Source organism: Trachurus trachurus, assembly GCF_905171665.1.
Source record: "Trachurus trachurus genome assembly, chromosome: 8".
Taxonomy (NCBI): Eukaryota; Metazoa; Chordata; class Actinopteri; order Carangiformes; family Carangidae; genus Trachurus; species Trachurus trachurus.
This window is the reverse complement of record NC_139905.1, coordinates 32,208,558-32,230,914: the sequence shown is the minus strand read 5'-3', so window position 1 is coordinate 32,230,914 and position 22,357 is coordinate 32,208,558. Positions and strand designations below refer to the sequence as shown.

At 44.6% G+C, this 22,357-nt stretch overlaps 1 protein-coding gene across 1 annotated transcript in view; it reads left to right on the top strand.

Moving 5' to 3' along the window:
* The window catches only part of LOC310989756 (NLR family CARD domain-containing protein 3-like), a gene marked incomplete at both ends in the record, with an annotated part of 47,713 nt that extends 42,316 nt beyond the window's left edge, over positions 1 to 5,397 (top strand). Inside the window, one exon of the mRNA XM_083976903.1 lies at positions 5,220 to 5,397. Within this exon, the coding sequence (XP_083833029.1) occupies positions 5,220 to 5,397 (178 nt within the window). The remainder of the gene's footprint in view (positions 1 to 5,219) is intronic.
* Positions 5,398 to 22,357: the final 16,960 nt, after the last annotated feature.

The following is a 22,357-nucleotide window of genomic DNA, read 5'->3' as shown; positions in this document are numbered from 1 at the left end:
CCTGCTACTGCTCTGTCAATAAGCGTTCTTCCTGGTCGGGAGGGGGGAGAGGAGGAGAGGGGTGCACAAAGTGATTACATATTAAGTAGGTTCGGTCGCTCGTCAAATCTTATTAATCGGACCGAATAATATTATTGGTCAGACTTTTCTCAGAATTATATGAGAATGAAAAAATGATGAGTTTTTAACCCTGTTGGGTTTCTCTTACATTTTAATGTATCATCAGATTATTAATAGCATTTTAACTTAGACAAAGAAATGTGCAAAAGTTCCAGAAAGGTAAGTATTGCTTTAAAGTATTAGTAATTGACCTTTCGCAAAAGCTCCGCCCCCCTTAGTTACCGTTGCTAGCCCGACAAGCTTCTCGGCGCTGCCCGAGTGTAAACAGTGTTTTTATATTGAGCGTCTTGCTCAGAGGCATATGAGCGCTATATTTATGAACATTAATAATCACTAAACATTCTGACACCACTACAAAATTGCGTGGTCACAATGTAAACATAATGATGATCAAAATACGGCTTTTATCGATTCATAAATTGCATCATGTGGCGCATCTGCAAGAGAATACGGGTAACAGGATGTGGTGTTTGTGTCGCGGACCGAGACCAGAGCTTCTTCTTTTCTCCCCACCGAGAGGATTCAATCTATGGAAGTACACTATAGTAGGCCTACAGTGTTTCCTCATACGTACAGCTCCTTCTATTTTTTAAAATGGTCGCAAATACACCGCTGCATGTCTTCCGTTCATTCATCTCCTCATAGCGCTGTTTGTTATTGGCCTTCACACACACAGAGCGAGAGAGAGAGAGAAGCGCATGCTGCAGCAGTGCTTGGTGAAAGTGAAAGTTGTTAGGTCCGACCCCCCCCCCTCCTTAAAAAAAATCCTAGAGGAAACACTGTAGTAGTGAGTGATTTGGGATACAGCCCTAGTCGGGAGCGTGCCTATGTTCCCACAGCCCTATGTTCCCACAGCCCTATGTTCCCACGGCCCTATGTTCCCACAGTTCTAAGGTTTTCCTCAAAATTAGGCCCTATGTTCCCACTGGACTCTCTCTACCTATCTGGACTCTATCTATCTGGCCTGTCTAGCCTCTACCGGGTCTTTTTACTAAACTTAACCAACTCTTTTCTTCATTGCCTAAACCCAACCAATGGTGGGACCAAAGGGCTGTGGGAACATAGGGCCTAATTTTCAGTGACAACAAAAGTTAGAAATGTGGGAACATAGGGCTGTGGGAACATAGGAATGACCCCCCCTAAGTCCTGCTAGCTTACCTTGGAGCAGATGTAGGCTGTATGCTTGTTTATTTTCATGACATTTAGCTGGGAGTGGGAGAAGGGTCCGGCTGCAGGGTGGGGGGGGGGCTCCCACACGGTTTGACCCATTGTAGGCACCTCTCCTGTTGTGTTTTCAGCTTTGGGAAGGGGAAGAACACGACTCCCCCAGCCAAACTCTTCGGGTAACTACTGTCCGACAATACACTTTGCTTGTCGGAGGTCCGAAGCTTGACGGACCTTGTTTACATAGTAACGGTTGCTATGATGTCTGATTGGACAATGACCGTTCGGGGGCGGGGTTTTGCGAAAGGTCAATTGACTTAAAGCAGAAGTAAGCGGAATTTTTGTGTTAATATAAGTCTTAAATAGTTATATCTTCCGACAGCAATCACTTATATAGAGTGTTTGGTCTGAAACACGGGTCTGTCAGTCACTCTGCTTTGCTGTAAGCCCAGGAGAAAACTTTCCTTGTATCCTACAACCTTTATCCAATGAGGAGAGAGAACGGCAAAAAGGGGCGGTCCTCTCTGTGTGTGCAGCTAAGGGATGCGCGTGAATGTGGTGACGTAGGGACGAGGGCGGGGACTGCTAACTCCATCGGCTGACAGGAAGTTAGCCAAAAGACCAGATCGCTTACTTCTGCTTTAATATTTATTTATTTCGTAAGTGACCATGGTATAAGCGGGATAATGCCCTTTGAGGTGTCCGATTATCAGTAATTACTGGACTTCGCGGAAGCAACGGACGCTTTGTGTCCGGCACTTCGGTTCTCGCCTCCGCATCATCCATTAATTTCTGATAATGCACACCTCGTCGGGCATTATCCCTTACTTAGGGCGCTTTCACACCTAATAGACCAAGGTCCGGACTTAATTTTTTTTTTTGTTACATTGTTTCCATATAGTCCAGTAAAGTTCGCTTTCACACTGCTATTAAGCCAGCGGACCAAAGGATCTACAGATGTTACTGGTTCAAATTTGCGGACTTCACGCGTGGTCCACGCGAGACGGCACAAGACTCATGCATTTTTTTTCTTTGGCGAGACAAGAGGTTTTAATGAAAAGCCTCAATGTGCCAAAACAACCGCCAGGTGGCATCTGTGAGAACGGAGGACGACAGGCGGATGACTCAGTGATCTGTGCAGTAATCCACAGCTTAAACTCTAGGCTATTAAACTAGAACTAACTACTGTATACACTGCCTAAATCACAGAAACTATTGTAATATGATAAAGCCTGTCTTGCTTTATGACTTGATGATTATGTATCACATATCGCCGCGATTAGGAGTGGCGCTGTTCATGATACAGAATACAAGAGGATGAAAGGAGAACTAGCTGCAGACAGTAAATAATATAGTAGCCTAGTTTTTCAATGACAAAATGTAACGGCGGCAGCTACAGTAGACTATAGCCCACGTCTCACTCTCTTTTTTCGGTCATCTGTCTCGTCATCTCCAAAATGTGTTTTTAAAATGAGCCAACTACAGTACTGTGCAGTAGTGCCGCAGATTTCTCACTCCGCACCTTGTTTGAGAGTGCAGCTGGATGATTTCTTGTGAATGAACGGGTCTGTGTCACTTTGGGGCTGGGCGATAAAACATAGGATAAATAACTTTCCCTCGATAGAAGACGCGGCCGATACAAAGTGACACCGTCAGCCATGCAGCCGGCCTGGACTTTTTATTTTTAATTATGAAGGATCATCTGCGCAAGGCAAAGATGATAGCATCAACAAAACACGGCGTAACACACGCGGCTGTATGGGACAGGCTTTTATTTAATTCAGAACAAACCGCTTAGCAAAAATGGAAAATATAGTCTATAATAATTAATTGATCTGTTGTTTGGCCACTGTTTGAAAATAACCCGAATTATGAGCAAATAATCTGATCCAGAACAGCAGTCATAATCAGACTTCTTCTAAATAAACCTAAACATTAAATAACTGGGTCAGGTCGGACCATGGGGTTATTTTTTCTCTTCTTCTTCACAGGAGAAGAGGAGGTGCGCTGCGCTCACGGACGCGTTGATGTTTTGTGATTTATCTGCTGCCTTGACTCTGCCCTTTATACATGTGCGTTCAGATTAACAATAAGACAAGCCATGGTTGAGTTTATTGAGTTTTAGCTGCTCAATCTCATTGTTTCAAAGAAAAGGGATTGATTTTTATAACGAAATGAAACGAAAACAATATTATATTGATACATTGTTGTAAAAAAAATCCAAAAGAAACGAAAATGAACTAAAGAAAATAACTTTCACACACACACATTAAAACAGTGCGATTGGTTGAAAGCTGATAATTAGCCATGTGCTTATAAGCTGATTGGCCGAAACCAAGAACAAAGCCGCGTGAATGGCCAATCGCCATGTGTTAACATTTCCATATTCCGCACATTCTGTGACAAACTGTAAACTGTTTTCTTGTCTGTAACAACATCTATTGCACGTCTGTCCGTCCTGGGTGAGGGATCCCTCCTCTGTTGCTCACCCTGAGGTTTCTCCTGTTTTTCCCTGTTAAAAGGGTTTCCATGGAGTTTTTCCTCAGTCGATGTGAGGGTCTAAGGACAGAGGATGTTGCTACGATGCCATGTGAAGCCCTTTGAGACAAACTGTTTGTAAAAACGGGCTATACAAATAAAATTGCCTTGCCTTGCCTTGCCTTAACGGCCGACATGTAAATCAGCTGTTTCGATGGGCGTTATATGAATAGAGATGTTAATGTGGTACTTTGCACATAGCCTCCTCTTCTCCTGTGAAGAAGAAGAGAAAAAATAACCCCATGGTCCGACCTGACCCAGTTATTTAATGTTTAGGTTTATTTAGAAGAAGTCTGATTATGACTGCTGTTCTGGATCAGATTATTTGCTCATAATTCGGGTTATTTTCAAACAGTGGCCAAACAACAGATCAATTAATTATTATAGACTATATTTTCCATTTTTGCTAAGCGGTTTGTTCTGAATTAAATAAAAGCCTGTCCCATACAGCCGCGTGTGTTACGCCGTGTTTTGTTGATGCTATCATCTTTGCCTTGCGCAGATGATCCTTCATAATTAAAAATAAAAAGTCCAGGCCGGCTGCATGGCTGACGGTGTCACTTTGTATCGGCCGCGTCTTCTATCGAGGGAAAGTTATTTATCCTATGTTTTATCGCCCAGCCCCAAAGTGACACAGACCCGTTCATTCACAAGAAATCATCCAGCTGCACTCTCAAACAAGGTGCGGAGTGAGAAATCTGCGGCACTACTGCACAGTACTGTAGTTGGCTCATTTTAAAAACACATTTTGGAGATGACGAGACAGATGACCGAAAAAAGAGAGTGAGACGTGGGCTATAGTCTACTGTAGCTGCCGTCGTTACATTTTGTCATTGAAAAACTAGGCTACTATATTATTTACTGTCTGCAGCTAGTTCTCCTTTCATCCTCTTGTATTCTGTATCATGAACAGCGCCACTCCTAATCGCGGCTATCAGGCTGTCAGCATTGTCCCCAAAACGTCTGAGCAGTATTTAGTACGGTGCTGCCACCTAGAGGAAAACAGTTGTGGTGAAAAGTCACGCGATCACGCGATCCTGCAGTGCAGGACAAACGCCGCAAATTTGAACCAGTAACATCTGTACCTACGTCATGACGTCATTACCCGCAAGGGCTACGCCTGCTTATAATTGTCAGTGATTGGCTTGTGGATGAGCGTATGTCTGACGTTAGCACGTAGGAAGTGCTCTGAAAAAAAAAGCGTAATTAAACCAGATTAAACCTGTGCAGGTCTCAGAGTTTCCTGTCAAACTCAGTCAGAGAAGATGAGCTGAAGCTCAGATGTTCATCACATCCTCACGTCCTGTCATCAGATGCGTCAACTGTGTTAAACACTGTGTTACTGCAGCTTTCATCTGATTTCATTCTGACACATTTGATATTTTCTCTCTTCACAGACTTGTTGATTGTGGACTCTCAGAGAGTCACTGTGAAGTCGTGGCCTCAGCTCTGAAGTCCAACCCCTCCCACCTGACACAACTGGACCTGAGTGACAACATACTGAGTTTCTTCTCAGTGAAGGTTCTGTGTGATGGACTGGAGAGTCCAAACTGTAGACTGGAGACTCTGAAGTGAGTTCACTGACTGGACCTGTATCTACCCTGGTTAAAAGATTCACGCCTCTTACTGATGTCCACAACCACTTTATTCTCTCCACAAAGTTACGGAACACCGTGAAAGCTGTAGCAAAATAAAACACATTTCACATACATTATTTTCACAGATTAGTTTCTTATATAATATCCTGCTAGTATACTACTGTACATTATGCAAAACACATCAGCTACCGCTCATATGAAAGAGCTGGCTACAAAGATTGGGACGTTACATAGCAACACGGCAGAGAGAGAAGCCAACAATGAGCAAAGTCGAGCAAACACAGACACTGCTTGGCCAAAACATGGTTGTACGTTTCCTCTTACCTTTGCTGTTTTGCCGTGAAAAGGTTGTTTTGTGGGTAAATCCACAATATTTCCAGTTGAACTCTGCCTAGTGTTTACATCTAAATCAGTCTGGCCACGATCCGACGGCTTTAGGACCCGGGGGGAAGCTTTACGAGCGCACACAACACCACGTTGGCCTGACAAACAAACCGTTAAACGTTGAAACAAACCAATACAGTGAATTTGAATGGTTTAACGGTTAGTGTGAGTTATTGTGGGAAGAAATAAAAGTGTTTCATTTACTACTTTACTGCTCTATTTCTACTTTCAGTCTCCTCTTAGAACCTAGACATTAGACATACCTGCATGGTTGGTGGAACACACGCCAGGTGGGTTACATACAGGAAATACGAAAGTCAAAGCTGTGTTGCCAGCTTGGCGACTTTTTTTTGTCAAAAGGGACTAGTGACAATCTAACGACTTTTCCCGGTGTTGTTACAGACCAGGGGTGGGCAATTATTTTTTCCAGAGGGCAACACTGACTCCGATAAAGTAAGTGGAGGGCCACATAATTCGAAATTGAATTGAAACATGAAATATTTATTGCTGAATTATATTAAACTACATATATAATAGGCTATTTGACAGCCTGCAATCCATGTAATCGCATTTTCAACTTATATCCACCACAGGTCATTGAAGAAACATACAGTATTATGATTTAAATATGGACTCAAGGCAGATTGTTTTACTATTATTAAAACTCACTGACCATTAAAGCAGAAGTAAGCGGAATGTTTGTGTTAATATAAGTCTTAAATAGTTCTATCTTCCGACAGCAATCACTTACATAGAGTGTTTGGTCTGAAACACGGGTCTCTCAGTCACTCTGCTCTGCTGTAAGCCGAGGAGAAAACTTTCCTTGTATCCTACAACCTTTATCCAATGAGGAGAGAGAACGGCATAAACGGGCGGTCCTCTCTGTGTGTGCAGCCAAGGGATGCGCGTGAATGTGGTGACGTAGGGACGAGGGCGGGGACTGCTAACTCCATCAGCTGACAAGAAGTTAGCCAAAACCACCGGATTGCTTACTTCTGCTTTAAGTAAATGACTGACCAATTAATAATATTCACAGACACCTTATCATGAATATTACAATTAAAGCAATACTTACCTTTCTGGAACTTTTGCACATTTCTTTGTCTAAGTTAAAATGCTATTAATAATCTGATGATACATTAAAATGTAAGAGAAACCCAACAGGGTTAAAAACTCATCATTTTTTCATTCTCATATAATTCTGAGAAAAGTCTGACCAATAATATTATTCGGTCCGATTAGTAAGATTTGACGAGCGACCGAACCTACTTAATATGTAATCACTTTGTGCACCCCTCTCCTCCTCTCCCCCCTCCCGACCAGGAAGAACGCTTATTGACAGAGCAGTAGCAGGACACAGAGAGCAGAGGAGACTAGAGTCACAACACACACAAGAAAGAAGGTTTTTGGAAATTAATAGTTTTTTAAAAGACCAATAACTGCAGCCGCAGCTGGTCGCGGAGTTTCATGTCTGATATTGTAACGTTGATAGTGAGCAGCCCCGAGTGATACGTAAACACAGGAAGTCACATGTGTCTATAAAGCATCCAGTGCTAACGGCTAGGCTACTGTTAGCTCTGTGCTAACGGCTAGGCTACTGTTAGCTCTGTGAGTTCTCAGCGGTCCGGACCCGGTTGAACTCCGGACCGGCGCGGCTCGACTCGGCTTGGTCTGGATTTATTTTCGGCCTGAACCAGCGCATCAGGTGGCGCTGGTCCGGCCCCAGCCCAGCTCGTTGAGAACTGTAATCTGTAACAATCACTTCCCCTGCGTCTCCAGTAGCAGTAGGCTAACAACAGTTTATTATAAAACTCATCAGTCATCATCACTGAGTCCGTTTATACGGTTTAAAACTCCGGTGTTGTGTTTGTTTGTGTTGTTCCCGTTTCACTCGCGTTCCTGTTCTGTTTACCGTTGCCATGCCAACGCATGCAGCGGGGAGGGAGGGGGCTCGTGGAGATCATAGACTGTAAAAAGAATGGACGTAGCGTCCGTGACGTCACCCATTGGTTTTGGGGAGTCTGTTTTGTGCCGCTACTACGGGGATTAGAACCGCGCCATGTTGGATTCTACTTGCCATATTTGGAGCGGTGCGGCCGTTGGCCGGCCGAGAGCCCGCCCACTGGCCTCGTAGCAGCGGTCGCCGGACCTGTCACTCAACGGGTCTGCGCCCTGATTGGCCAGAACTTTAACCCTAATAATAATAAAACGGTAGAGTTTTAAAAAAAATTCACCCCCCTCAGAGTGTGTGCGGGGGTAGAAACTATCGATTGAGACCAAAAAAATAAAATGTACCAGGCTGTAAATATGTTTTTTTAAGCTGTAAAATCGGCTATTTTAACATGGGGCTCGATTGGAGTTGCTCCCTTCTGGAGCCAGCCCCCAGCGACAGCCCAGGGGATTGCAGCTTTTTGAATGCGGAAGTGAGCTTCACTTCTCAGACCGACAACTGCCCCCTTGGTGGAGATGCAGGAGGAGGGAGAGGTGGGTGGGACTTGTGAGGGAGGTGGAGCTGTTGATTTTCAAATGTTTGTGCTGTGCTGAGTGAAATGCCAGATCGGTAAGTATTGCTTTAACCACTCAGATCCTTTTCAGTTCTGATTCAGTAAGACTGTTCTATTTGTGTAGATAACTCAAGTTTTATTCATGAAGAAACACACAACTCCTTTGAAAAAAAAAAAGACTGATTTGATTAGTGTAACCATTGGTGGATGGAGGCTTCAGACACACGTGGCTACAATCAGTCATAAAAACCCAGCGATCTCATAAAATGCTCTTTTAATCACCGTTTGCTTAACTTCAGTCTTTGGGAAGTTATAATTAGGTGCCGTGATGGCGCTTTATAACCGTCAGCAGTTATGACATGGTTCGGCTGACGGAGGGTTGTGAAACACCGGTCCGGTCCCTGGTCTACCGCTGACAAGGTCGCACTGGTCAGAAACTCCGCTGTGGAGAAAACCTGCACCAGAGCGGCTCCTCTCTCTCCTCCGTCAGACCTCCGGTGTCCGACAGAGAAAGAGACTGAGCAGCCGTTCATCTCTGTCCTGCAGGAGATCTTCTACCTGGAGGAGGTTTCTGTCTGCAATGTGTAGGCGACTGCTCTAACGGGGCTGTCACTGTTTCAAACAGCTGATTAATGCACATCAATAAACATAATAAAAGCAATCGGGTCATATAGAAGTTCAAAGTCATTGTAGGCCTACTCATTCTGGTCTGTTACAGACGTTTGTGGTTTGGAGACTCCGACGTGAAAGCACGTAGTATCCCTGCTGTCTTCAACGAGCAGTGTAGAAAAGGCCCCAAAGTTATGACAGGTTATGTCTGTGTGTGATGTGTTATGGATGTGGTGTTAGTCAGTCCATAGGAGCGCCCCCCCTGCTGGTTACGTAGCGTAACTGACGGCGCTCAGTCAGTGAAGGTATATGCTCCGGTGAGTAGGCAGAGTGAGGATTACCGTCAAGCCGTTAATTAACGACCCGGCGATTAACGACCCTGCAAGTGGTCTGTGCGTGTATGAAACGTGAGTATGTGTGTATGTTGATGCACTGTATTGACATTACTGCAGCCGTAGATTACTTCTGATGTATGGGTTGACACTCGACATGCTATCACTGTTTAAAGACCCACTCCCGTGAAAATTGTGTTTTTTGAGCTTTTCACATGTTCCTGTGGCATTTTTCTTGTGTTAGAGCACATATCAGCAGAAAAGGAAGTGCAAAATTGCATTTCTGAGTTTTTCTGCCTTCAAATTGCTGTGAACCAATGGCAGACGCAAACTGGCAGTTTCAGGGAGACTGGAGCTGACGTGTCACAGCTCCAGGGGAGGGCACTAGTGCTACAAGCTCCCGCCCCGCTCCGCATCTGGCTCAGAGGTGAAAGCCTTCACAGCTCGGTGTAGCTGTCAAGGTATAACAGGTAGGCTATAGCTCACCTGGTAGAGCAGCTTGCACAGTGAGCAAGGACTATGTTCCAGTCTGGGATCGAATTCCAGTGTGGAGTTTTACGCTAAACGCGCTGAATCTGTAATTGTACAATGTCCAGCTGTCAGCAAGCGGGGGGTGGGGTGCGAGGAGGTGGCTGGGCGGGTGCAGAGCAGCGCAGTCTCCGCCCACCCCCCAGAGGTGCATTGCTAATGAGCTGGTTTTAAAATGACCAAAAAGGGTCGCGGGAGTGGGACTTTAAGCTAGTTTAGCATTTAGCTCACCTGTCGACGATCGAGTGTACGTCACTCCACATGTTATGTTATTATTATCGTTCCGCCTCATTAGCGTAATGTTAATGGTGAACGTTACGTAAACATTACCATGTGCTTTTGTTTACATTATGTTAATTTGCTAATAAGTCAGGTGAAGTGTGTTTCAGGGCTGTGATAGTGGGAATTAAAGGCAAATGGAGATGTAGTAATTTTAATACTCCTTTCATTCTGTTTATTGGAGATTAAGGGATTTATTCTTTATTCATTTGTGTATTTGTTATTATTTCTTTACATAGAAAAACCACACATAACCTCATTGCCTGAAAAGAAGAAAATAAACCCCCTGAACTGTCCATCACCTGCCTCTACATTTGGACCCTCTGAAGTCTAACTGGCCTTAAGTTGGTGTTCTGGCCGACACCCCGGTGTGAACTTAGTGATTAACCCTGAATCGACGCCAGATACAGTCCATTCCCCGTGTCTCCACTACAAGCATCGTCTGCTGCCGTAAGCCCCACCCCCGTCCCAAAGCACTCACCAGCTGTCAGTCTCACAGTCACAGCAGTATGTCATCGGCTTCAGCTGGGGCCGTGTATACACGTAACACGGATTGAATGTGGATAGCTTTATTTAGCCTTCATGTATGCAGATCAAATAAGATTCATTTAATATCTGATTGTTTTCAATCAGATTGGGGAAAACACTGCATGTAAACGCAGCTAGAGAGTCACAGAGACTGAACAGAGAGCGAGGATGAAGGATCTGATGAGGGATTCATGGTCCACAGAACCAGAACAGAACCAGCTGTCAGGATCAGACTGAGTCCAACAGGTATTGATCAGATATTGATTGTATATTGACAGACTGAGCTGAGGTCAGCAGCAGCTGATGAATCTGTGCTGACATGTCGATGATGTGTAGAAGGCCACATGATGAAGATCCACCAGAACAGCTTCTTACCATCACAATCAACTGATTTAAAAAAAACTGAAAAAAAGGTTCAGAGACACTGTAAAAAAACAACAACAACTCTATCTTCTTCTTTTATTCTTTATTCAGATTGGAGCGCTGCAATTTGCCAGCGATGAGCTTTTCTTCTCTGATCTTAGCTCTGAAGTCCAACCCCTCCCACCTGAGAGAACTGGACCTGGCTGAGAACGACATACAGGAGACAGACCTGTGGCATCTGAAAGGTTTTCTGGAGAGTCCAGACTGTAGACTGGAGACTCTGAGGTGAGACTCTGGTTTATTTCTGTGTTCAGATGAATGTGATGTGAAAGTTATGTTGACACTGAGCTGCAGACATGAGGCTGATATTATACTGATCCGCACTGAGGGTTGTCATGGTGACGTTTGTTTTCTTCTTCTCTGTTTTTTGTCCAGTCAGCTACAGAAACACGTGTAATGTGTCAGACAATAACTGATCTATAATCAATAGCTGGTGGCTCCACCTCTTTCCTGAGGCTCTGTCATGTTTGTAGTGAAACAATCAAGGCCAACATCCCACAATAAGCAGGTGTGTGTGCTGGTCAGTTTGTCTCTGAGCTTCATTCAACATGTTAAAGCAGAAGTAAGCGATCTGGTGGTTTTGGCTAACTTCCTGTCAGCCGATGGAGTTAGCAGTCCCCGCCCTCGTCCCTACGTCACCACATTCACGCGCATCCCTTGGCTGCACACACAGAGAGGACCGCCCGTTTATGCCGTTCTCTCTCCTCATTGGATAAAGGTTGTAGGATACTAGAGCACTGGAAAAGAGAGTAACGACACGCATTGGTCCAATGGAAGCGCCTCCTGATGGAAGAATATGGGTATTGCAAAAGCGCCCAAGAACTGACAACCATTGTTGGTGAATGAGCAAGTGTGGTGTTTTCAATAATTTAAGGACATTTATAGATCACCCATGTTAATAGCATCATTGAGGATCCTTTACAGATAAACATTAACACATAGGCGAGTAAAAAAAAAACACACAAAAAAACAGTTGTCTACATTAATGTTTCAATCAACATTTTGTAATAAACAAATTATAAGTATAATTTGATAGGACCAAGACACCTAAAAACAAAAACACGGCCGTTTTCATCAATTTACAAGCAAGTGGGCAACACACATACATTGGAGTGAATGGGTTTTCTGGGCGCTTTTGCAATACCCATATCCTGCCACTCGGGGCACAAAACCCTTACCACGGGAGTCAATGGTGGTGTCGTTACTCTCTTTTCCAGTGCTCTAGATACAAGGAAAGTTTTCTCCTCGGCTTACAGCAGAGCAGAGTGACTGACAGACCCGTGTTTCAGACCAAACACTCTATATAAGTGATTGCTGTCGGAAGATCCAACTATTTAAGACTTAGACCGTGTCCTAACTGGATGCGACGCGAGCGAGCGACAGCTGCAAAATTAATGGTTTCCTATTGTAATGTCCTAACTGGCCGCGAGCGACGCAGCATGATGTGGCGCGTCGCGATGCGCCGTTTAGAGCCTGACGCCCGGTTTCTATTTCTGTCGCGTTCAGCGTCGGAAATTAGCGGCGGCCACGGGCCATTTGGCCCTCAATTTGACCAAGAATGCCCCCCAAAAATCATGATAGTTTTTTCAGAAACAAATATATTTATATCTGTACGTTATCATACTTTAATTTTCATTAATTTACTGTCACGTCTCATTATTCTCCTGAAGTCGGCTTAATGTATGTACAGTGGGTACTAGTTTCATTTGGACGATTTCACGCAAGATTCACGCGTGAGTCACGGGAGAGTCACACGGATTTTTTGTGGAGGAGTAATTGTGTTTTCACCAGCGGCGGCAATGCGCCCAAACAACCACTAGGTGGCATCTGCGAGCAGGAGGACGCCTCCATAAGACAGCAGCACGGAGCACGGTCCTCAGTCTCGTCAGCTCCAAAGACACCCGTCTGTGTTTTTAAAATGAGCCAACTACTGTACAGTAGTGCCACAGATTTCTCATTCCCCACCTTGTTTGATTGAGAGTGTAGCTGGATGATTTCTCATGAATGAACGGGCAAGAGCCTGTGTCACTTTCGGGCTGGGCGATAAAACGTAGGATATTCTGAAATAACTTTTCCTCGATAGAAATAGGCTACAAGATGTGGCCGGTACAAAGTTGATGTGTGTGTGTGTGTGTGTGCCGAGCGGACCTGTTTAGAGAGACACGCGTCTGTATGGGACAGGCTTTTATTTAATTTAGAACAAACCTTATGCTCAGCAAAAATGGAAAATATATAGTCTAATATAATAAAATGGTTCTGTTGTTTGGCCACTGTTTAAAAATGGTTCTGATCGATTCAGAGCAGCATTCATTTACAAGTTTAATCAGCACCAGTTAAACTTCTTCTAAATAAACGTAAACATTCAATAACTGGGTCAGGTCGGACCACGGGCTTCTTTTTTTCCTCTTCTTCCTCACAGGAGAAATGAGGTGTGCGCTGCGCTGCACTCACCTCGCTTCTCTCAGACGCGTCGGTGCTCTGTTTGTGATTTGTCTTCTGCCTTGAATCCGCCCTTTATACGTGCGCGTTCACAGATTCACAATAAGACAAGCCGGGGTTGAGTTACCGAGTTACTAAAAACATGCCAGCTAGCCTAATCCTCCAGTCGGCGCCCCTGACCAAAGGCACTGGCTCATAATCTGGAGTTGGTCCCCGGGCGCCGCACCGTGGCTGCCCACTGCTCCTCAGGGATGGGTTAAATGCAGAGAAAGAATTTCACTGTACTAGCTGTATATGTGACAAATAAAGTACCTTTACCTTACCTTACCTTTACCTTAATAACCACGTGGTACCACTGATCCGGTTACATGCTGCCATTCCGACATGCTGCCACTCCGACATACCGCCATTCCGACATTCTACTATTCAGACATGTCACCATTCAGACATACCACCATTCCGACATGCAAACGTCCTGCCATTCCGACAAGGCTTTTTGTGATACAGTCAGTGGAAGCTTAATAAATAAACAAACACAAAGTCTCGCCATTTACAATCACACACTCCGATGTCAGTTTGTAACAATTTCCCTTACAATAAGGATATAAGGGGAACTGGCACAACTGCTGCAGGCGGATCTAGGCTCGCTACTGGTGCGTCCAGGGAAGCAATAATCAAAGTCACTACTTAGTCTGAGTCTCTGTATTTCACTGAACTCAAAACGCGCCCATCACAGGCGGCATATAATAAACAATTACACACAGATCAACAGAACCCGAAAGACCTCCCCCCTCCCGCTGTCCATTAAATCCGAGTCCCAGCTGCGTGTATATGTGTGTGTGCAGGGGTGCGCGAGCGCACAGTCAGTGTGTGTGTGTGCGTGTGTGTGCGTGCGTTGACGCGTGGTGAGTGAGAGAGAGTTTGTTTGTCCTACTGTCCACACGGGAGAGACGCCGCGGCTCCGCCGAGGTGACCACCAGTCCTCTCCCTCGTCCCGCTTGGCTGAAAACGGGCTGTGAGGTGTCCAAACGGGCCTTTATGATCCACAGGGTAATCCACCAGGAAAAATAATCACTCTCCTCCCCTCTCACCACGTCATTTCTCCATTTAAACCCTCGGTCCCACTAATGCACTTTTACTTTTACGCATTACGCACAACTTACAGCAAAAAAGAAACATTCATTCATTCATTCATTAAAGGTCCGCACGTCCCAGTGCGCAAACCATAAGGATAATTGATAATTTCCCTGGCCTAATACACAATGAAAAAAACCTGGGGAGCAAACCTGCAAATCAACTACCCCAGCTGGCCAGGCAAAACCCAGTGTATCACTACAAGTTGTTGCAACTTTTGGGAATTTACTCCTGGTAAAAGGCTTACAAATATGGACCAGGACGGCTCCATAATACGCACAAAAATCCAAAGGAAACGAAAGGTAACTTGAAAAAAAATAGCAACAGCACGAAGTAGTCAAAATATGTGTTTTACGCATGCCTCTGTGCGTCTGCAGATCAAATTGTCTATAATTAAACTTGGAGCCAGACCCGGCCAGGCTACAGGAGAGATCAAAAATATGCAGGGGTCCAGGACCCCCATGAGAACCACTGATCCTGTTGAACGTACTGTAACCACTGTGATACAATAAAAAACAACATCACTGATCTGATTCACTGGCGTAGCGGTCCCTCTCTCCATTAACTCTCTAGCTCTCTCGACCACCAAACTAAGTAGCGCAGCGCCAATAATAATAATAATAATGCATTTTATAATCGAGATGGATGTGACAAGTGCGTTGACCAGAGTCAAAGTGCTGTTAGAGGAGAGAGATGGGCAGGCAGGGAGGCGGTGATCATTATTAACCTACACATTTAATGACCCTATGTCGGAATGGCGGGACGTTTCCAAAAAAGGAAAGTACCGCCATTCCGACAATGGAAACAAAAATTGTCGGAGTGGTGGGACGTTTTCAATCAATGGAAGTGCCGCCATTACGACAACTAGACGCCAATGTCGGAGTGGCGGTATGTCGGAATGACCCGCGGATACCCACTGATCTGGAGTGACAGTGTTGTGAAAAATCGCTATGAACTGGTGCTCTGGTTTTTAGGTGCTCTGCATAGTTTCAAAGAAAATGGATTGATTGATTTTTACTTAAGGAAATGAAACGAAAACAATATTATATTAATATATTGTTGTAACTTTAGAAAATATAATCCAGGGGAAAAAAGGCTTACAAACATGGACCAAAATGGCTCAGATACGCACTACACATTTTATGAACGTGATGTAAAGTAATAACTTTATTTTCTTTATATATATATATTTTTTTTAATGCAACCTCTAAAACTAGAATGAAAAATATTTTACTATGTTCCACCTTCTCGGCTCTATTGAAAGTAATGAGCTTAAAGGGGACCTATTATGCTTTTCCAGCTTTTCAGACTTTTATATATGTTTAAAATGTTGGATAATGGTTCTAGAGGCCGTGGAAGTGTCATATCCTGAGGTTAATGCATTTGGAGGTAAACCCTGCTAGATAATTGGGATTTCTCTGCACACCTGTTACACTCGGTTGCGCTGAGTTTTTTTTTTACATGAGCTCGCGTCTACGTCATGGCGTGCCGGACTCCCCTACATGGTCATGCCGAGGTGTCTGCTCCAGCCGGCCCCGCCTCCTCCCATGCTGCTCTGTTGTGCCTGGTGTCACAGCGGAGAGCGGAGCGGACTACTTCCTGCTTCTTCCCTGCATGTTTTAGCGCTGTAGCGTCACTTTACTAAGTTTTATTTAGAAGTTTACGCCGACGTTTCATGTAAGTGAAGCTGTACCTGTGTGAGGAGCGACGTACCGCCGGGGCGACGTTGTTCGCCGGACCGACGTAACGCTGGACCGCCGGAGCACCGGAGCTCCGCAGCTGCAGCGGTTCCTCACACAGGCAGAGCCCGTCTGCAGGCCTCCTTGGCCGGGCAGGCGTCCGTGCTCATCGCGGTAGAGAAAACCATCGCTAATAAACATACCCGCAGGTTTTTTAGACGTTTACCGCCGTGTGGTTAGTCTATTTAGTAGAATGTTGGTCTCATTGATGAAATCTTGTGGCAGTTGAATTAGTTTGAATGAAAAGTGAAGCTGTGAGAAGGAGGAGGAGAGAGAGGAGCAGTGCTGCGGAGCTCTGTAGTCTATGTGCACAAATCACCACATTTACATCAATAAATAACTGTTTTACAATGAACTGACCATTCTGCATATATTTTTAATTTATTTTATATATTTATTTTTGCATTTTTATATTACATGTTACATGGTTACAGTAGCCTACATGGCAAAGACTACTCCATACTATCTTTGGTTAGGGTGAGACTAGGTCATGGGCACATTTCATTACACAATGTAGACTGGTCAGATGCAGACTGGAGATCTGGCAATTTGCCTACTGCAGATTTAGCTTTTGTTTGCATACTACATTTTGGCCAAATCAGTATGGGCACTAGTAGTAGACATCGTCATGGTAACGCAATGCTGAGGGAGTGGTTCATTTGCATTTAAAGGGAGGGGCCACTGAAACAGACCGTTTTGCAGAGCCCTGTTTTTGAAAATGCTGTGATGTTTGATCTTTGGGGTATTTTGACCGAAGCACGTCACAGACATGTATTTAAGACACCCAGGAACTATTTTAGTTGGTGCAAAAAGGAGCATAATAGGTCCCCTTTAATAGACATATTAGCAATGACCAATAGGTGTGCTTGTAATAATTGCTGTGACGACAGCTGGACACAATGTAACACATTAGCATCCTCTTTATCTCTGACCAATGGGTGTGTTTGTGGATACTTCACTCAAGTACATTGTCAGACAGAAGTCCTGCCCGCCACAGTAGGCTACTTCACACAGCTGTTTGCTTTGAACAGAAAAACCGGTTCCTACAGTAGCTGTCCTCACACTTTTCAGTTCATAGTCTAAGTGAAGAAATTTCATCGTGTTTCATGTAATAAATTTCACATGTAAGGGGAGTTGAACATAAAGCCTCCATTCCGAACTCCAAGACACATGTGCCAGATGCACAGAGGCATGCGTAAAACACAGATTGAGACCACTTCATGATGTTTAGGTTTTTTTTGTTTGTTCATTTTCGTTTCTTTTGGATTTTTGTGCGTATTACTGAGCCGTTTTGGTCCATGTTTGTAAGCCCTTTTTCCCCTGGATTATATTTTCTAAAGTTGCAACAATATAGTAATATAATATATATTGTTTTCGTTTCATTTCGTTAAGTAAAAATCAATCAATCCGTTTTCTTTGAAAATATGAGATTGTAAAGCAAAAACCATAGCACCAGTTCACTGTAGGGATTTTCATACACACACCCAGTCTCGCTTTCAATAAAACACACTCACATTCTATTACAATCAGTGAAATATATGAAAACAATATAAAACACAAATTTAAAAAATGACAGTTGTTTTTTGTTTGGATACGCTTCATATTTAAAAGCGCAATGTTCAGCTGTCAGAAATTAAAAGCGGCCTCCTCTTGTTATATTTGCAGCAACACTGTTGCTTCAGGCTGTGATCAGTTTTTTTTGTATCGCTCGTAGCCTACTTTCCATTAAAACAACCTGCTGCTCTTGGCTGAAATCAGCCCATTGTGGCTCCATTCTACGATTAAAGTAGCATCAACAAAGTCACTGTTAACAAAATCAACATCTAATCTGTCCCTTCAAATTGTGTGTTTGGAGCAGCTGCTGACATATGTGCATTAATGCTCCGCTCGTGAGTCCAGCCGCATCGGGTCCAGGCTGCTGGCACGGACGAAGCAGCTTAGAAACTGTTTAAACGAGCGATCGTGGGCTATGAGTGGATTGTTACATTCACCAGAACTTGCAGAAAATAGATATGAGACAATTTACTCAAACTTGGAGCCAGACCCGGCCAGGCTACAGGAGAGATCAGAAATATGGAGGGGTTCAGGACCCCCATGAGAACCACTGATCCTGTTGAAAGTAGGCTACTGTAACCACTGTGAAACAATAAAAAAAACAACAACATTGATCTGATTGACCGGCGTAGCGGTCCCTCTCTCCATCCACTCTCTAGCTCTCTCGACCACAGCTGCAAATGAAGTAGCCTATGACCTATGAACAGCGCCACTCTCCATTGCAGCTACGTTGTGGTCAAACGTGGAATTATCCCAAAATCTTTTGAGCTGCATCTCAGTACGATGCTTCCACCTAGTGGCTACAATGTGACCTACAATTTCACGCAACGCGTGAATCACGCTTTCCGTGAGGGAAACGTCCAAATGAAACTAGTACCCACTGTAAACGAGAAATACGCTGATACACAAGAGCAATGGGACAGACAGCGGGGCAGTGCTGCAGCTGCTTTGCTGCGATGGACCTGATCAGACTGGTGGTGGCCCACAGTGAATCAGTCCCAGATCCTCCACCGTCACTAGATCCCCCGAAAGCCCCCGCAAATAATACATCAACAAGAAGTTAAGTGGCAAATTGCATCTTTTCATCGGCTTATTTGCGTTTAAAAAAAAAAAATCTTAACGTTACTGCAACATGCGGCTCTCTACTCAGTGCTTGTCGGTGTTTGTGTAGTTAGAGCTGTGTCTTCCTCCTGTTTCCCAGGTAGGAGGGACAATAGCCCACTAGGGCTGGGTGATAAAACGCTATAAATTGTGAAATAACTTTTCTTCGATAGAAATATGAGACGTGGTCAATAGGTTATTCATCCATGTTTTGGCAGACAATACAAATAGCCAATGATATTGAGATTTCCACCGCGCCGAACCAAACATGTGGCTGGAATTGAGCCAGTCAACAGTAACATGTGCATTTGTTTGGGTTGCTGCGGACGTGCACATCAGCTGACACCGCCGGTAAAAAAAAAGAGAGAGAGAATGAGTGTTGTCTCTTCCTCTTCACTCTGTATCTGTAAGGAGTCTCTTACTCTTACTTACTCCAAAAAAGCCCTTGTGGCCAAAAATATATTACATCCGTAGTGATAAGAACTACCATAAAGAATGAATGGTAAAAGTTAAAGACCCACTCCCGTGAAAATCGTGTTTTTGTTCCTGTGGCATTTTTCTTGTGTTAGAGCACATATCAGCAGAAAAGGAAGTGCAAAATTGCATTTCTGAGTTTTTCTGCCTTCAAACTGCTGTGAACCAATGGCAGACGCAAACTGGGAGTTTCAGGGAGACTGGAGCTGACGTGTCACAGCTCCAGGGGAGGGCACTAGTGCTACAAGCTCCCGCCCCGCTCTGCATCTGGCTCAGAGGTGAAAGGCTTCACAGCTCGGTGTAGCTGTCCAGGTATAACAGGTAGGCTATAGCTCACCTGGTAGAGCAGCTTGCACCGTGAGCAAGGACTATGTTCCAGTCTGGGATCGAATCCCAGTGTGGAGTTTTACGCTTAACGCGCTGAATCTGTAATTGTACAATGTCCAGCTGTCAGCAAGCGGGGGGTGGGGTGCGAGGAGGTGGCTGGGCGGGTGCAGAGCAGCGCAGTCTCCGCCCACCCTCCAGAGGTGCATTGCTAATGTGCATGGCTAATGAGCTGGTTTTAAAATGACCAAAAAGGGTCACGGGAGTGGGACTTTAAGGAAGTTAAGCTCTACTATTCCGGGTCCCGGCGCAGGTGACCAGGGATCGAATCCCGGGGTTACACCCCGCCTTTCCGAAACCCCACCTTTCTGAAAATAGACTTCCATTCTTCGTAATAGCGGGTTTCCTTTTTTTTCTAAAGACCCTGCTATTCTGAAAAGGCTGTTGGGGAAAACCCTCCATTCCGAAACCCCCCCACTCCGAACGGACAGACGGACGCAATCAGAAAGGAAACTGAGGCTGCACATTGATCCTTTTTTCCTTTTTGGCGTCAAACGGATCATGCGCATAATTAACTGCAAAACAAGTGAATAGCCTACTTCATATTCAGGGTTCTAAATTAACTTTTTTGATCACCAGCCAATTTTCAGAAATCAGAATTTCCACTAGCCAAATTTTTTCCGGTGAAAATAAGAGAGATTCTTTACGTTCGTACTGTGTTTCCCGTGAAAATAGCATGTTTTTGGCCTAGCTATCATACTGACAACTGAAATAATTACTTTCAGGTATTGCGCCTCCTCTATTACAGTTTTTCTCCATTGGTTTGGCTCATTTTTCAAAATAGAAATAACATTCTCAAAACAACATGGACAAACCTCCAAACCACTTGGCAAATGTTCACAAAAGAATTGTATTTCTCATTAATTTCATCATTGTAGCCTAAATGTCTTCATACATCTTTGAAAATGATTAAGTACAGGTAATGTGTGATGTCAAACCTTATAGGCTACTCTTACCCTAAAATCCTGTTTTTATTATTTTATTTGATTATTTATTTATTTTTTCAGTTTTATACAATTGTATTGTGTTAGTTAGTAAAAAAAAAACCCAAAAAAACTAGTCCAGTAACTATTGTCAGTGAATGACTGGGCTAAGACTGAGAGGTGGACATGAGGGATATTTCAGTGTTTCTCTTCTATAAAGCACATTCTACATGTGGGGGCAGAGCTCTGGGAAACAGTCGGGGAGAACCAGCTGGACAGGGAACCAGGGTTTGACACAACACCGACAAGCACTGAGAGCCAGGTAGCATGTTACTGCAGGAGAAGCAGGTCCGTAGCTGATCGATTCACATGACATGCAGTTTGCTTGCTGCCTCCCAAAAAGTTGAGCTTTTTCATCTGTGCGCCGCGGACATGCACGAAAAAACAAAAACCTGCGACGCATCGTCTGCCGCCGCTACGGCTTCACCTTGGTTGTGAACGGGCATGTGGCGCGGTTACACGTTGCATCTGAACGGCCCCATGCACGCACACACGCTTCAACCGGCCCGGTTTGGGAAAGGCTCGCGAATTACGAGCGACGTGTTGGAGAGTCCCCTGCCGCTGTAGCGTGAAACACCGGCCTGCGCGCAGCCAATGGGCGTCTGATACGTCATCACGTAGCATGCAGTGTTCATGGGAAATGTAGTAAGTGCTGCCAGGGGACAAATGACTGAGCGGCTCTGGCCGTGATGATTGCCTCATACACCACCGGCCAAACTGGCTGGTAAGTCTTTATTAACACCCGCCAAAATGATTTTTTACCCGCATTTGGCGGGTTGGCGGGTGTTAATTTAGAACCCTGTTCATATTAATAAAACGCTAGCCTGTCTAGCCTCTACCTGGTCTTTTTACTAATCTTAACCAACTCCTTTCTTCATTTCCTAAACCCAACAAAAGCATCTCCCCCAGTCTGCTGTCAGCACGAGCGGCTGCAGCAGGCTCGCGCCCGAGAAATGGGCTGGAGCCGGGTTCAGCCGCACTTGAGCGGAGCGGGGGAGAGAAAAATAAAGTGTATTTATTTTACTCTGTGGAGATCACCCACAACGGAGTGGGAGAGAAAGCAAGTGGGACAGATCTGTCCAGTCCCTGAGCAGCGCACGTTTCACAGACAAGCCACAACACAAAATGTAAACAACGTCATGCGGTTCAGCACCTTGGACAGCTGCAGGGTGGGGGCTCGGAACAGCGGCGTTTCGGGGGGATGTTCGGAATAGCAGTGGACAGGTCATGCTTGGCCGCTAATGAACGGTAAAGGCGCTATATCGCGCTAATTGTACAGTGTTCAAATTACCACGACTTTAATGGCCCTTTCACACCGTGGACGTAATGAATAAACGACACAAAATTCAAAACCATTCACACCAGCGGTGACCACTGTTCCCTCTAAGGTGTTTTACTGCGCAATTGCGCACTGCTCCCCACACCTCTTTGCGCAGAAGACAAAAAAAGTTGCGCACTTGAATATCCCCAACTAGTTTACGGTTTATTTCTCCCTAATGTGCGCTTCCAATTGTGAAATTTATGACCTCTGTGGTAGAGGTC